This window comes from Schistocerca nitens, chromosome 2 (assembly GCF_023898315.1).
Source record: "Schistocerca nitens isolate TAMUIC-IGC-003100 chromosome 2, iqSchNite1.1, whole genome shotgun sequence".
Taxonomy (NCBI): Eukaryota; Metazoa; Arthropoda; class Insecta; order Orthoptera; family Acrididae; genus Schistocerca; species Schistocerca nitens.
Window position 1 is genome coordinate 948,717,891 of NC_064615.1, and position 18,060 is coordinate 948,735,950.

At 42.8% G+C, this 18,060-nt stretch overlaps 1 protein-coding gene across 1 annotated transcript in view; it reads left to right on the plus strand.

Moving 5' to 3' along the window:
- The window catches only part of LOC126235466 (protein Wnt-10b-like), a 676,160-nt gene that overhangs the window by 259,794 nt on the left and 398,306 nt on the right, over positions 1-18,060 (plus strand). The window contains exon 3 of the mRNA XM_049944188.1: positions 15,484-15,728. Coding sequence (XP_049800145.1) covers positions 15,484-15,728 — 245 coding nt within the window. The remainder of the gene's footprint in view (positions 1-15,483; positions 15,729-18,060) is intronic.

Consider the following 18,060-nt stretch of genomic DNA (forward strand, 5'->3'; position numbering starts at 1 on the left):
GCGCGATCGCTCGCGAAATGGGAACCACAGTGAAAACCAAAAATGTTTCATTTGCAACAGTTAGCTACACCTTCCAGCTATTTATCCACATAGTCGCCACTCCGAATTAGACGTATGTGTAGCATTGTGTTAACTTTACAATGCCCTCGTCATAGAATGCAGCCGCCTGTGCTTTCTCCCAGTTCTCTACGCTGATCTGCAACTTGTTATCTGTGCCAAAATGTTGTCTTTGTAGCCAGCAGTCCAAGAGAGCAGAGATGAAAGACAAAGCGAGCCAAGTCAGAGCTGTATGGTGGGTGATCAAACCCTCATTGCCCCTGCAGTGTCCGGCCGAGAACTGTCATGAAGGAGTAAATCCACGACAGTTGCGTTGTGTGGGATCCGTGAAATCAGACGAGATCTCATATTTGGTGGAAGACATTATTTTCTAGCCATCTTTACTTGCTCACAGTGCACTCAGAACTGAAACGAACGATGTGACGCGATGGATGGGCATACTGGAGACACTACCTAACAAATCAATGCAAAACTTCATCGGATTACAGGTGTGGTCTCCATTTCACGGTCGATCGGACTTTATCCTACGAATAGCCTTCCTGTTCCGCTTTATGTGAAATCTGATCCACGTATAAACAACAACATGATCTGACTACTTCTAGTGAAATACGAGGTGGTGAACGAACTTTCAAATCGGAACTGGACAATAAGGAAGTCTTTAAGTTAAATTCCAACTAAGTTCATAAACTGCCCTAAAATTAGGTATTTGTGTTAGCGTATCACTCCTTAGAGAGAGAGAGAGAGAGAGAGAGAGAGAGAGAGAGAGAGAGAGAGGAGATGCTGTGGTAAATACGAAAGCTTGCTGAAAAATACTGCTTCTATTTTTTTGTGTCGTAGGTCTTAAAGCTTTTTAAATAAAACGAACTTCGTTTACATTGTGCATCTTTATTCTCCATAGCTACGTTTTTATTTCTTTATTTTTATTTCACCCTGGTGACGAACTCATATCTTCCATCCAGATACCAGTTTGTTGATAGCGTCACTGTAGAGTGGTCGAAATCTTTGACGGCGCCACAACTTCACCTTTGCTTGCACCGCTTCATCACTGTCAAAGTGAAGTCCTCGAAGATGTACTTTAAGTTTTGGAAATACATGAAAATCGGATGGAGCCAAGTCGGGACTGCAAGGAGACCTATCGATGACGGTCAACACAAGACGTCGGATAGTTGCAGGGATCGTAGCACTCGTGAGCGATCTGGAATTGCCATGGTGAAGGAGAGGGTACACGTTTGGACTAAATCTCTAATTTTTCTTGTGGTTACAAACTCGATTGCTGCACAATGTTTTTCACTCACCGACATAGTTAAACTCCACACTGCAATGTTAGACGCTACATTTCAGCCCCTTCTTGCGCCAGAGGGTTTGCAACTTGCACCAGACAAGTGGAAAAGTCGACGGAGTAATGTACGTCATAGGTAATATCTCAACTGTTATAGAGCACAAATAAAAAAATTGAAGGCATTACCTTTCAGCACACCCTCCTAAATCATTTGAAAGCAAAGTGTCGAGGTATTCTTCCTGCTATATGTCTCTTTAACATCACTGTGACTCGAACTTACATTAGTAACTAAAAACTGCGTATAAAACATTAATAATACACTGAAGAGCCAAAGAAACTGGTACACCTGTCTAATATCGTGGAGAGCCCCCGCGAGCACGCAGCAACGACGCAACGCGACGTGACGTAGACTCAACTAATGTCTGAAGTAGAGCTGGAGGGAACTAACACAATGAATCCTGCAGCGCTCGCCTTAAATCCGTAAAATTACGAGGGGTTGAAGATGTCCTCTAAACAGCACGTTGCAATGCATCCCAGATATTCCCAATAATGTCTGGGGAGCCTGGTGACCATCGGAAGTGTTTAAACTCATAAGGGTGCTCTTGGAGCCACTCTGTAGCAGTTATGGACATGTGGGGTGTCGCGTTGTCCTGCTGGAATTGCCTAAGTCCGTCAGAATGCACAATGGACATGAATGGATGCACGTGATCAGACAGGATGCTTCCGTACGTGTCACCTGTCAGAGTCGTATCTAGACGTAGCAGGGGTCCCATATCACTCCAACTGCACACGCCCCACACCATTACAGAGCCTCCTCCAGCTTGAACAGTTCTCTGCTGACACGGAGGTCCATGGATTCATTAGGTTGTCTCCAAACCCGTAAGCGTCCATCCGCTCGATACAATTTGAAGTGAGCCTCACCCGACCAGGCAACATGTTTCCAGTCATCAGCTGTCCAATCAGTGTTGACGGTCCCAGGCCAGGCGTGAAGCTTTGTGTCGTGCAGTCATCAAAGATGCACGAGTGGGACTTCGGCTCCGAAAGCCCATATCGATGATGCTTCATTGAATGGTGGTGGTTAGTGTTTAACGTCCCGTCGACAACGAGGTCATTAGAGACGGAGCGCAAGCTCGGATTAGGGAAGGATTGGGAAGGAAATCGGCCGTGCTCTTTCAAAGGAACCATCCCGGCATTTGCCTGAAACGATTTAGGGAAATCACGGAGACGGGATTGAACCGTCGTCCTCCCGAATGCGAGTCCAGTGTGCTAACCACTGCGCCACCTCGCTCGGTGCTTCATTGAATGGTTCGCACGCTGACACCTGCTGGTGAGTGAGCGTTGAAATCCGAAGCATTTTGCGGAATGATTGCGTCGAACGACTCTTTTCCATCGTCGTTGTTCCCGTTCTTGCAGAATCTTCTTCCAGCCTCAGCGATGTCGGAGACTTGATGTTTTATCGGATTCCTGATATTCACGGTACACTCGTGAAACGGTCGTACGGAAAAATCCTCACTTCATCGTTACCTCGAAGATACTCATGCGCCGACTATAATATAACGTTCAAACTCACTTAAAGCTGGATAACCTCCCATTGTAGCAACAGTAACCGATCGAACAACTGCGCCAGACACTTGTTGTCTTGTATAGGCGTTGTCGACAGCAGCGCCGTATTCTGTCTGTTTTCTTGTCTCTGTATTTGAATACGCATGCCTATACCAGTTTCTTTGGCGTATCAGCGTACTTCTGGTGAAGTAAGTTTCTAGAAATGCTGTCTCTGCTGAGGTTGCATCAGTAAGTGTTTCAAATACACTGTAAGACAAAGATGTGCAAGGGTGAATATGAACATTAAAGATTGGAGAATTAAAAAATGGTTTCGCGAGGAAAATAATTCGTGACAGATTTAAATTTAAACTTAGTTATTACTATGTAGACCGATATACTCGGATGATCCAACGAAAAATAGATGTCGATGTCACGTATTCAGACAAAGACGTGGAGGTACATAGTTGCATGAAAAATGCTGTAAATGAACATGAAAAATCACGTAACATATAATTGCACCAGTGCAGCATGAGAATGCAATCATCTCACCAATAATCCTGGACAACGTAGATTTAAAATGTCCCATTCCATATTACAAGACATAAGTCTGTACTTTAGAAGTCGGCGAGAGGCAAAACGATATTCACAGATTCAGACTTCCGAACTCTAAAGGCAGCATCAAGCAGTATGATTCGCTAGCTAGACTCAGAGTTCAAAGTACTGGCTAAAGACATGCCTTGCAGTACTCATCCAAAAGTAAGACTATTCTAGCAGATAAAAACATTCATTATAGAGTCACGAAGGCAGATGTGTGCTTCAAAACACGCTTGCTAATACTTGACATGGAAGTCGTTCCTGGTGATCTAGCCATTTTCTTCGTTTTTAAAAATCATCGGTCTTCCTACTGGTTTTATGCCGTCCAACTCATTTTTTTTATCTTGTGTTAATCTTTCCATCCATATATAACTACTTCGCCCATAATATTCCATACATTGTTAGGCATATTCTACGAGGGAGAGTTGAAAAATGACGCCTCCGTTATTTTTATGTGAAAGCTCTTGAAGATTTTTAAATAAAACAAACTTTGTTAACATTCTACATCGTTACCCTTCATTTCTGCATATTTATTTCTCAACATCGTCACCATGGCGACGAACGCACTCCTCCCAACGAGAGGCCAGGTTATTGATACCGCCACTGAAGAATGTTTGACTTAAACTTATGCATTATAACTTTACAGAAGAATTAAATTATTCATTGACTTGTACAAAAATATTAAATTCCTAATCCTACTATCTACGTTGTAAATATTAAATTAGCATCATCAAATTGCAAAACCCTTTTTTGTACATATCTCATATATTACCGAACACATTACATACTACAATCTTAGCCTCCAGAGAAAATATCACCATTTGATTTTCTTAACTTAGATGTGTTGTAAAACTATAAAATACTAGGAAATACCATTTATCAGACAAGATTTAAAAAAACTCAAAAATATTGTTAACAAAAATCAGATTTTTGCATACAACTCTTCAAAAATTAAATTTCTAAACAAATAACCAACTCTGTGTGTTTGTAATTATTTTTTACTTTAATCTGCTACTAGTCTGTCACAGTCTTTTCTCTTATATCTTCAATGTGGTTCATTGAAGTCGTCGTCCTCATTTTCATGTGCATTGACATGTCTCCTCTGAGCATGGAATGGCGGTCGGCAGAGAGAAAGATTGCAGAAGATTTGAGGGTATTGTGTATGCTTGGTTGCCTTTGTTCCATTTCGTATGTACCCATGGCGAAATTATATTAGAGATCTATTATTAGCAGCACAAAAACTTATATTCTTCGTCAGTCCTTGAATCTTTATGCCAATCCATCGTTGGTTAATTCGTCTCCTGTTTTCTGTACGAATAGTCATCTTACATATCTTGGTGTGACATTTGAAACTTTTGCCATTTCCCATAAGGAATATCGGACATTTGTACTGCTAGACAGTTAAACTTGGAATCTTTGTTGGTAGGTAGGTGCAATAATGGTCTTTTATAGGAAGCGATTTGGTAAGGTTTCTTGATTTCTTCTGGTCCAGGACTTAATCTTCTGCATTGAATCTTCTTCTCCTGTTGCATCTTGCTGTCTTCTCACTTGTGCCTTCGTTCTTCTCTGCACCGGAAATTGGGATTTAAGGTCTGCTTAACCTCGTTATTGTATAATCCATTCTTATGGTATTTTCTTTCAAATCGTTGTGTATCCTTTATTGTATCAGGTTGTTCTTCAGGATAGACTGGACAGTCTTTCATCGTTCTCTTGCTTCTCCCATGAGTGTTCAGGGAATATCCCGTCATATCTCCTTACAGTGCTCTAAACAGTCTGCGATAGAAGTGCTGAGGATCTAGCACTTTAGCAAAACTGTTGCTTTGAAGATCGCATGTGACTTTCACACGAATGAAGATCGCTTATTGGCACATGTTGACCGTATCCAGGATTCGTCGTAGATCCAAATACTTTTCCCCATAGATGTTATCCTCTTGGATTATTGCTTCCACCAAGGCAATTCCTTTAGTCATCTCAAAAGCTGACGTACCAGGCATCCACACTCTGTGTTCCTTCCTCTCATGCCTAACCGCTCTATTCAGTTCTGCTGTCGATCTGACAGCAATGATGAAGCATTGTTCTTGATGACATCATGTAGAATACAAGATTGTGAACACTTTTGTCCATCTTACATCTCCAAATTTCTCTAATTTACACGGTATCACTACCTGTCTTGTCACAAACCTTTTTCACTTAATATACATTGCAAGCTTTACAACCATTAAACTACGAAGAGACTTTACAAGCATTCCATAATTAAACACTACATACTATTTTCCTTATTATACTCTTCATAACTTTACATCTTTTATCCCCATTCTATATGTACATTTTCTTTTCCCCTTTTTTTTCAGTACTAGTATTCAGAACGATGAATAGCAAGAGGAAAGTTGATGGTGACGAAGGTTACTGTATTAGTATGTCGGTTTTATTTCTAACTACAGGTGTCTCATATTATAAAAATTTCGTACTTTGACTCCGACTGCAGCGTCTTTTACTCTGCAATCTCTTCTTTTCGGCATAATCTGTAACAGAACTTCAAAATACAATGTATCTCTGTTTTTTGTTTCCTTTCTAAAACTTTCTCCACTGTCCAAGTCCATTGTTCTAGAGCTTGTACTTTTATTAGCTGTAGTTATCCCTATCTCCTTCTGAACAGTAAACTTTTATATTACTTTCTCCCCCTACCTTACCCTTCCTTATTGAAATAAGCCCTGTGTTAAACTCACGCCCCTCTGTCTACATCCTTCCAACAAATAGCATGTTTCTCGCTTTTCTTAATAATTCAATTCTCTCCCTTAATACTTATCTCCTAAGATTATTTTCTAACTATTTCCCACAAATCTACTTTTAATATCAACTTGTGGTAACTTCCACAAATCATAAATGCTTCTCATTTACCCCCAAAATATCTCCTCAACAAAATGTTCACCATCCGCGATGGAACAAAGTAAAAATAAATATTTCTTTCTTACCTTTACACACCTAATTTCTTGGCTTCCTTCCGAAAAAAAAAATCTACTTCTTTCTACTTTACACTACTTTTTAAGAGAGAATCTCTTACTATTTCGTCAAACTGTCCACATGCTAATCTTTATCGTTCTCCTTGCTTTGTACTCCTTCCCCGTAACACATTTCCTCTGCAGAAGACTTGCTTTAGTTCTTACTTTATTGTTCTTCCTTCACAACTATCATTTTGATATACTGAGAACGTTAGCCAGTTTATTTTACTGAGATGTGTACAAATTAAAAATTTTTATTTGTATGCATTTTATTAGCTTCCCTAGTCTTTCACATCTAGGTTTTGCTCTCAGTGGAATCTGGATATTTGATACATCTAATTTATACATTTTCAAGTGACTCACATGGTGCAAGCCCAACGATATTCTTGTTTTTGGGTTAAACAATTCGACTGCATTATCATGAACCACTTTACTTACTTCCATAGGGGCTTTATATACTAAACAGAGTTTATGGATTTGATCTTTTTTCCCCGCTAGAGAGATGGTGGGTTTTCACAAGTACTTTTCGTCCTAGTGAAAAAACTCGTGAGGTTGCCGTTTTGTCCGCCCGGTTCTTTCTATTTAACGCCGCAGCCTTCAGATTTCTCAGTGCTAATTTTACTAGATGTTGATGTTGTACTCAGGGTACTGGTGGGAATTTAATTATTTTCCGAATAAGTCCCTGCCAGATATACATCATCTGAATTGGGTATCAATACTGGTGTTGCCAATGGTGCATTATCCTCTTGGCATATCATTTCTCTCTCGGTTTTGTATAAATGAACTACCTACTCCACAATTTGGTCATCATCAGTTTTTGTACACCTGCATACATTAATTGTTGATAACTCTTATTCCTCATCATCGGTCGATTCCCAGTCAGTTGTCTCCCAGCATGCTGGTATATCTGATCACCCCCTAAACCCACTTCAGAATCTTGTTGATGAATGGTAAGTCTATTTACACATTTAATTATAAAATCAACTTCATTTGGTGACTGAATCTCTTGTGATTGGTCTTCATACCGTTCATCTCGTCAATTGTGTTTTTTACCAGGGTTAGGTGGCCTCAAATCGACTTCCTGTACCGGTTCATCTTGCGTGTGTTGTCCTGCTGAAGTCTTATTCTCCCAACCTTTCTGCGTGCTAGGCATTCTAGTTCTACCCGAATAATTTGGGTTTTGCGGTGGAAAACCTCTAAACCTCCCTGATTCTTTTGCATGGTGATCATATCGCTTATTATAGCTACCACCATAATTTCTGGAACCAAAGCCATTATTGTAATTCCGTGGCTCACCAAAACCATAATTATTTTTGACCTCTGAGTTGAAAAAACCATAGCTATTATTATCCCATGGGCTACCTTTCCCAACATTACTATTGCCATTGTAAACATTACTGAAGGCCAGTCGGTTGCAATTATTCCCCCTACCATTGTTTTCTCTCACTGCACGTTGTTTCTTCGCGTCATCTTCACTGAAGATGATTTCAAGTTCTCTTGACTCCCTTTAAATGCCTGTATATTAACTCTAGCTCTGCCAACCAATCATTGCTGATGACGCAAGGGTAACTTCATTGTGCACATACGTATCAGTTCCCCATCACTGTATGGATTGTCTAAATATTGATTCTTTTTCGTCATTTCTTAAGAAAATCTAACTGGCTCCTTTTCTCCCAAATTTTCAAATGATGCCTTCTGTAAGAATTCATATTTTATCCAATTTTGGGTTTCCGCTTACCAGTATCGCTCCAAGAACGCAGACTTAAATGGTTCATACGACTGACAGTTTGCAGAAACTCTTTGCATCGTCTCCGCTGTTGCGCCTTCCATATGACCACAAATGAAATCAAGTTTATGGCCAACGTTCTGGTATTGATGTATAAATGTACGGGGGTGTAAGCCGTTCCCGTTTTCTTTGTAATGTTGGAATTTTCTGACTGTCAAAAAATGATCATTGTGAAATTTTTCTATTGCCTCTTACGGCGTTTGTGTTTTCGCAACATTTTCCGTTCCCTTCAGTTGCGTTATGTTTTCCTTTATTCGTACTACCACGTTTGGATCTTGAGACGACATATTTGAGTCCCACCTAGCATCGATTCTACGCAGTGGTGTGCAATTATCTAAACCATACCGTTCCTCGTTTATCGGACTGTAAGATAGTTTAAATTTCCCGTTACTGGATCAGTGTTTCGTCTTTGTACTTGCTTCATATTGACCTGCGGCGCATAGCCTGTTGTACTAACTCGTAAATTGAGAATGTGGTACACGTGCCGCAATAAACTGCTCTGCTATCGCGTCATTCGCGTACGTTGGGAGGATCGCCTGCAGCTCTGTTGGTATGCGCGCAGTTACCACCTCTCGCACGTTTGCCTGCTGTGAAAGCACGTTACCTCCTTCACTCACCTGTCTCAACTGTACTTCTACCTTTTGCTTCTGTTTCGGATTGGAAAATACTGACGCAACACCTTCTGGACATGCAAGTGGAATCTCATGACTTTTTTTGTGTTTCCGCAACTGACACAGGAAGATTGCATAACGGACTTGGTTACCTCTAGAATTTTTTCCACCACTATGTTAGATGATACCACCGATTCCGTCGCCTCACCACTGCTTTCTGTACGGTTCTCAATACACTGCTTCTGTTCCGTACGGAACTGTTCATACTGATGCTTATTTTTCGAGACGATATTTACAATGCGTGTATCGAATCTTTTTAACGCGGATCGCGTGACGCATTTTCTGACATTGAGTTCTTCCACGATTTGTTGCGCCTTACTAGACGCCTTACGTGCTAAATTATCAACTCTGCTTCGCGGGATTAGCCGAGCGGTCTCAGGCGCTGCAGTCATGGACTGTGCGGCTGGTCCTGGCGGAGGTTCGAGTCCTCCCTCGGGCATGGGTGTGTGTGTTTGCACTTAGGATAACTTAGGTTAAGTAGTGTGTAAGCTTACGGACTTATGACCTTAGCATTTAAGTCCCACAAGACTTCACACACATTTTTTTATCAACTCTTTGGTTGATATTAGACGCTGCATCGTGCACCTGGTCAATGTCAGTACGCATATTTTTCTGATCCGCCATAAGCGATTGAATCAGTTCGCGAGTGTCTCTCGCCTCTTTCCGGATTTCAATGAACTGTTCACTAACTTCCGTTCGCTTCTTTTGCTGATCTTTGCGGACTTTTTCGAACCCAGCGTTCGTTTCAAATTTGAGACTATTCAAAGCCACATTTGTTTCGGTTTTTAATTTCGCCGTTTCCGTTTTTAAAGCCACCAACCCTGCATTTGTTTCTGTTTTCAAGTCTGCTAACCCTGCATTTGTTCGCTTGACAACAACAGTGAGTTGCTTCAACATTGCGAATACACTATCAGACTCTTCGCCATCGTCATCTCTCACCATTTGGTGTAAATTATGCCGTTCGCGTCTTTCATGTGACGTCTCACTTCTGTGTATAGTGCTGACGCACTTACACATTCTTTCCGTAGAAAACTTTCCCGTTTGATTCATAATTATAACATTTCGTTCAACGTATTGAAGTTGCAGGTCCTCTGATTCTGCTTCTGAACCACTAGATTCTTCATCTTTTCGGTTTTGCGCGGTCTCAACCTGAGATACCAATCACGAAGCTGCCACCATTCCCTCTGCATTGTCACTTCGTTCGGTTTCGTGACTTGCATTCGATACATTTTTTAGTACGTCAATTTCAAGCCTATCAAGGTCTCCAGTTTGCACTATATGCGATGATCTACGTCCTTCCGGCATCTCAGACCGCCTAACTGACCTCTGTCTTTCACGATTTGTGCGAGCCTGAGCTCTAGTCAGCATGAAGTTATATGACCTGACACGTCTCCAAAATATCATACAAAGCCTCTTAGGCTATCAACATATCATTATCAACGCCGTTCACAGTTAGTGGGTACACAGACAAACTCAGTAACACCGTGAATAGCTTCGTGTGCCAGAAAGGTCCAGCACAAACTACTTTTACTCAGATCACAAAAATTTTTCTTTACACGTTAATACAACCGTATCTCCTCTATGGATCACACATTTGCAGTACTCTGATCACTATACAGACACATACATTGAGTAACCTTGTCACTTTTTGTTCTTCAAAAAGAATTTTTTTCTTAATACCATACTTTAATTAGTCTTTCTTCTAATTGCAATCCTGGCAGACCAACTGCCATCCTTGCAGGGTCACCATTATTTTTGTGACAAGATGAGCAAAAGATTACTCAAGGTTGCTCGAGTTCACTGTGCATGCAAACTGGTGAACCAACAATTTTTTGCCTCTGCCTGCAGCATTTACCTTTAGCTGCGACGTGCTGTCAGCTGCATGGCTGCTCCCACCCTCTGAAAATCCCATAGAAAGCTAATCAAAATATTTACTGATTTTATCAGTTGAAACTGTCCAACGTTTCTCGTTAGGCGAGAAAACATGCACTCATCCCTAGTCTGGAAAATATGGCGATGTATTCGTGCATAGATGGCCCAGCGTGTATGCTTCAACGCCCTCTCAGTTCTCGCAAGAACAATTAACTACGTGGCTGTTTCATTCCTCCACTAGCGGAGCTCAACGACTCTTCAGCTAATTTCTAGCTGAATGTCAGCCAAAGTGAATGCAGTGTTCACACAAGATTCCTCTTTTGGCGTCGTACAGAGCGTGATGCGCCCTGTTCTGCACTTGATGCTGGTTCAGAGGAGAGTCCCCAAAGTTTTTGGTATTGTGTCTTTCGTAGCAAACTGTCCCCCACTTGGGTCCTTTCGTGCTTCACGTCACGGCTTTTTCAGGCCAATGGCAGTGTTCTTTTCTTCTTGTGGAAACTACCCCTGTCAATTGCAAAGGGCCTACCTTTAAACTGCTTCGAAATTTCCCCCTTTTTCTCCTTTCAAGTTTATTTCAGCCAGTTGGACATTTTTGTACCTGCTCCTGATACCTAAAAGTTACATGCGTACATCACGAGCAGGCCATGGGCGTTTCACGTGATCAACTGTGTTGCTGATCTGTTTCTATCCATCTGGAAATTCCCCAATGCTGTTTTCTGAATTATTTCTCCGGCGGAAGCAGCGCTAGGCCACTACCTGCTCCCCTCAATGTATCGCCCGGCGCGTTCGTTGTCCCTCTTGCCGTGGGACACCAACCCCCTGTTAGAAGCCTTTCGTTGTATGTGGGCCATGATGCTGCAACTTGTGTTTCTTCCAGCAGCTTTTTTCACCTTTTGCTCCGTGACATGCAGGATTTGGGTTTGGTGTTTTAATACCATCAAATCGAGTGTTATCACTTTGTATTACATACTGTACAGTTTGATACGCAAGTCTGCTCACTATCGCTGAAGTATGTCAGGTGACATATTCATCTACTTGTTATGACGTATGAAATCCCATGTAAGGTGTGAAACTGAGATAGATTCAAGTTGTTACCTTACAAATCTAGTGAACTTCTTGGGTTTTACTTTAAATTACTAAGCCCGACTTCAGATTTTCAACGTCCACGTTTCATTTCCATACTACGCCACGCTCGAGACTTATACCAACAGAAATGTCAACTTCAATAACATAGCAATATCCTATCCGAGCGAGCCTTTTTTAATTGGAGAAAGTTTTCTTTGCTTGTACTAACCCGCTTCCGATCTCTTTGTTGCTATGCAGGGACTTCAGAAGGTAAGTCATAAATGCTGTCCAACACTAAGACCATTGCGCAAGAAGAGTGGTCATTGTCAGAAAGGAGTACATGTTCCACACCCCCTGCAGGGAGAGTTCTACTGTGGTACGAATAACTGGTGCGTCACATTGAGCGAGTGAAATGACATGGCAGCTGGAAAAGTAATACTTAGTTGAACTACTCGAGCAGAATGGTTCTTGTAGGAAAAACCTCTATATTGCACACAGATTCACCTTTATATTGAGGCTATATATGGGCCAAATCCAGTGTCTCTTGAAGTCGTGGTGAAATGGTGCCAACAATTTGGCCAAGGCCACACGGATTTGGGTGATGCTGACAGACAAGGAAGGCCATCGACGTCAACCACAGTCGATATTCACCAGACAATCGAGGAACTTTTGCAGCAGTGCAAGAACTTCCGACGACGGGGACGTTTACACAGCGGTTCTCGGATTTATATCGTCCAGGACAGAAAATTTTCTTACAGAGACTTGGTGGCTATGTTGAAAAGCAGGGTCATGTATATGTGTCACTTTGAAGAGTAGTACAAGTTCAATAAAAGTTACTTGCCCTCTCTCAATAATATGTAACTAATGTTTTGAAATCCTCTCTACATTCATAGTGTACAATCTCGTTACCTTCATCAGAGTACACCAGTATAGGCCTATCTTCCACTGCTATGTGGGCCCTAACTTTTATGTTAATCAAAGCGTTATTCTCTTGTCCGCCATTCTTCACCTTCATTTTCGCTGTTTTTGCTGTTATTCCTATTTCTGCGCTAAGTATACTGTTTATTTCTCTCTACAAGTTCTCTAATTCGTCCTTGCTTTCAACCACAAGCTTAGCTATGAGTTAAGGACGATTTCCTCTAATTCAGAATGAGAATGGAACACGTCATGCAGATCAACAAGTTGTGAAGGGCTTTTTGCTGGAAACGTGTGATTCCGGGTCCTATATCAATAAAAGTCAAATATTATGCAGTTCTTACAGCACCTTAAGTCTGTATCGAACATATCTCATTTATGTACTATGTTTCTGGAGATGTACGTAGTCTGTTCTCAATGAAGCTGCAATTCGCGTGTAACATTAAGTGCTCTGTTTATAACAGCCGTCTCTTAAAGTGCGATACCTCAATAACCTTTTATTGAAGGAAGCTTTCTTTGTGAGTGCTGACCAACTTACCTCATCCCCGTTTCGGTCGTCCTGTGTAGTCTTGTTTCATAGATAGAAGAAAACCTTTCTGCTGCCATTGCTACGTCCTAACTGAGCTTGAGAATACGCACTGATTAGCTCATGACAAAAAAAATAAATAAATAAATAAATAAAATTAAAAATTAAATAAAATTAAAAATTAAAAAATTAAAAAAATGTCATCCCAGCGTGCACGCACAGATCAATCGTCAAGCCTTTAACTGATGGTGCATCGATCGAGTCCCTTGCTCAACAGTGCGCACTCTGCCCCTATATGTGAGCGTAAGAAAGAAGTGATCAGTGAGACATTTGTATTCCAAGCGGACATTGTACGTAAACATGGGTTGATGGTTCAAATGGCTAGAACTTAGAACTACTTAAACCTAACTAACCTAACGAAATCACACACATCCATGCCCGAGACAGGATTGGAACCTGCGACAGTAGTGGTCGCTCGGTTCCAGACTGAAGCGCCTAGAACCGCTCGGCCACTCCGGCCGGCAAACATGGGTAGATGTAAGCATGTTACAGAGTGGCAGAAAGGGGCAATCGCGTTTGACCGTGCCTATGGTCATACGGTGTGTGAAGTTGCTGGATTTGTTGATGTCTTACGACTGACTGTTGAAGGCCACTACAAGCATTGGTGCAACACGCGTCGCCACGACACACAGCTTCAGAACTGTGATCAGAAGAACATCCTAACTGAGAAACACTGGATACGCTGTTCACGGTTGTGAATCGAAACCGCTTCCACACCCGACAGTGAGTGAAGGACTATTCGCACCTGTTAGCGAGAAATCATTGCTGCGGAAACTGAGTGTAATGGAAATGTGGAGCCGGTCGCCTCACAAGAGGGCATTGCTCATACAGGCACAGAAATCTGCCCGTGTGAAATGGGCGAAAAATCGCCGAACGTGGACAGCAGATTACCGGCGCAACCTAGTGTGGTCTGACGAATCACGATGTTGCCTATGTGCAAATGACGCACATCGCCAAGAGCACCGAAGGCCAAATAAAAGACTTCGCCCTTTATATTTGATAGATCAGGTTCAAGTCGGAGGTGGGTCTGTGATGTTTCGGGGATGTTTTTCTTATGGCTCTCTCACTGAGGCAATTACCAACGTGAATCAGCACATTTATTTAAACATTCTGAATGATCACGTGTTGCCTTTCAGTCAACATCTGCAAGGCGTGTATACTATTGATACCCCTATTTTTCAAGACAACAGAAGCAGAGTCCATCCAGCTGAATGAGATTTTCACTCTGCAGCGGAGTGTGCGCTGATATGAATCTTCCTGGCAGATTAAAACTGTGTGCCGGACCGAGACTCGAAGGCAAAGGTCCCGAGTTCGAGTCTCGGTCCGGCACACAGTTTTAATCTGCCAGGAAGTTCCAACCAGCTGGTTTTCTGAACACTCCAACATGTATCTTCACTGGACTGGGAAATCATTTGACTTGAGTCCCGAGTGTGCGATATCTTGGAACAATGGGCAAGAGGCCGACGTCAGCATCCCCGCATATCCTCGGCGAGTGGCTAACCTGGCTGCGTCATACCTTGACAATCTTGTGGACTCACTTCTGACCTATTTCAGCGGTTATCAAGTCCAGGCGTAAAATTATACGCTATTAAATGGTGCTTGTAATAATTTATCGAGTGAAGACTAATTTTTTGATCCCGTGAGTTTACATCCCTACCCACCGAGCGATGTGGCCAGTGGCTAGCACACTGGGCTCGCATTCGAGAGGACGACGGTTCAATCCCGCGTCCGGCCATCTTGATTTAGGTTTTCCGTGATTTGCCTAAATCTCTCCAGGCAAATGCCGAGATGGTTCCTTTGAAAGGGCACGGCTGACTTCCTTCCCCATCCTTCCCTAATCTGATGAGACCGACGACCTCGCTGTTTGGTCTCTTCCCCCAAACAACCGAACCCAACCTATGTCCATTATAATTATCCGGGCTGTTATGCCGTGGTCGGTTGATGAATTCTGTGGTGATTCCCAACGTTTCGTCTCCGACTCGATGGAAGGTCCAACACACCCACTGGCTCGCTCAGTAGCAAGTTCGTGAGCTGAATCGTGAGAAGGAGGCAGTGTGCCAGACATTAGTACAAGGACGCCTACAGAGGTTTCAGAAGCCACTTGCTGTGGGCCACAGGTGCTGGTGGCAGCCAGCCGGGGGCGCGCAGTCGGCGGGCGCGCAGGTGTGCCGCACGTTCGCGGGTCTGACGCGCGAGCAGCAGGAGGTGTGCCAGCGGCGGCCGGCCGCCACCAGCGTCGCCATCCAGGGTCTGCACCACGCCGTCCAGGAGTGCCAGTTCCAGTTCCGACACCACCGCTGGAACTGCTCCTCGCTAGCCACCAAGAACCGCAACCCGCACGCCAGCGTCCTACTCCAGCGGGGTGAGTCACCTCGTGTTCCTGGCACTCACAGTGTCACCTGCTCTTCCGTTCATTCATTCTGGAATCTAATGTATCGACTAGATACAAGAAACACCTGCAAATAAGTAGGCCTGTCTGGTAACTGCCACCAATACGACGAAATGAATACTGAAAAAATTCTCGTTTCAGAAGACACCATCCCAGTACTGTTTTTATTTTCTCGTTATTTGCATTGTTGCTGATGAAGGTGGTCTGGCAACGGTCATTTTTTTACGCTTTACCTCTTTTGTTATAATGATTAAATGCAAACAGAATTTTATTAAGATAAAATGTTGATTAAGACTTTGATAATATTGACAGTAGTGATGTGATGTTGATATAGCGCATTCTTTCAGTTCTACAGTAATGATGATGTTGGGTCCACCCAGAAACACAAGGTGTGACGACGGGGTAAGGTAATAATGATAATAATGACCGTATGGCCGTTCTTTAACGCCACTACGGCGACTTGCGAGTGAATGAGGATGAAATACACACAACACCCAGTCATCTCGAGGCAGAGAAAATCCCTGACCCCGCCGGGAATCGAACCCGGGACCCCGTGCGCGGGAAGCGAGAACGCTACCGCAAGACCACGAGCCGCAGACACGCAGTAAGGTAGTGGGATTGGAGAGGATATTGTGGAAAAGATGTGGGGTTGTATATGGGAAACAAGTGATAAATGAAATGCTGGTGGTAGGAAACAGATAGGATTGTAGCTGGTCTGACAAACGACTGAAACCAACGGGGTAGGGTGAATCATCGAAGAGGAAGCGTAGTTTCCGGAATGACTTCATAGTCTGGAAAAGCATTGGAATGTTTGGAGATGGATGGAAGATGGGACGTGTTGATACAGGTGCGCAAGCAGGACACGTGTCCCGAGGATGGTTTGTACTCGAGTATTTTGGTGTTGGAGGATACGTAATAAGTTTATGGATAGATACAGTGTAAGAATGGCAGATAGTGCCCGGAAATAAAAGTAAGGTGATTTGCATGTCGGTCTAGAATTTGGAGAACGTTCTAAAACCAGAGGGAGTGAGGGTCGATGCGCCATATGAATGTGTCGGTTGATGGTGCTGTGAATATGGATGACGATCGTGGGTTTCAGGCCCCAAGTTTGGCCAGCTAGCGGATTTAGTCGGTTGTGAATCATATCAATATACAGGGTGAAGCAGAAATACCACACTTGACGGTCTGGATGCGATTCCTCATCCCAGTTCAAAAGTGTACCTAGAAAAACCCAGTGCCGCCGATAGGTTTAATAGAAATGCAATTTAAAAAACGAGACACTGGCAACGCTGTAAATGCATCCAGCGTGATCAAGAACAGGTACCATGAATTCTGCACTGTGCCAGACGTGTCGTGGCCCATTAGCTCAATGGGAAAGTTAAAGCCGTGGGGAATGATATGCGGCGACTCACCGATGTTCGAGTCGCGTTCGCGCTGTACATTTTTCTTTCTTTCAGTGAAAGCCTCAAATTATATCCAATTTACACCTCCACAATACGTTATCTTATCTGTATTTTACTGTTACTTTTACCTTTTTTAAACGTTAAGACCTAACATGAACTTCTTACAAACGTAAATGACTAATTTGTTTCGTCCGTAACACAAATAAAGCCAATAGAAAATAATAATGGGTACAGGAACAGTGTCGGTATCCAATGAGGTATAAAAACACAGTAGGTAGGCTACACTAGAAGCTACGCACATTCTGCTCGTTTGACGTTCAGGCTTGTTTTCACAGAGCTGATACGTACATGTACGAGCAACGTTCATTTGAGAGAAGACGTTCAAGGCGACCATCCCGGATTTGCCAACACGTCGTCGCTCGCTGGAGCGCGCTTTACTGGACCCAACACAAACACAGGTGCAGCTACCGTTGCTAAAGCGGCATGCACGCCAACTATTAGGTCGTGTACATCCATGGGTGGTGAACGTGGAGGTCAGAACATTGGATCTCTACGACTAATCCTTTTCCTTAGAAAATCTTCATTTACGTAGTGACGCACATTCATTGCAAAGCGTGACGGTGCACCATCATGCTGAAACCACAGCTGTCGCCGAATACCATGCGGAAAATTTTCTAATACGCCAGGCAAAGTATTCCAAAGAAATATGCGATCCAGAAAGGCATTCAATTTGTCTGGTAGGAGTTCAAAAGCACTCCTCCCAAGATTCCAGCCGACAGGTATATGCCAAAGCATACCTGAAAGCCACGCTCATGGGAGACGTGTGTATATATGGGTTGTGTTCCCATCAATAATGGCTCTATTTCAAAATACACCCTATCTGATTTTGCTAGATAAACTTT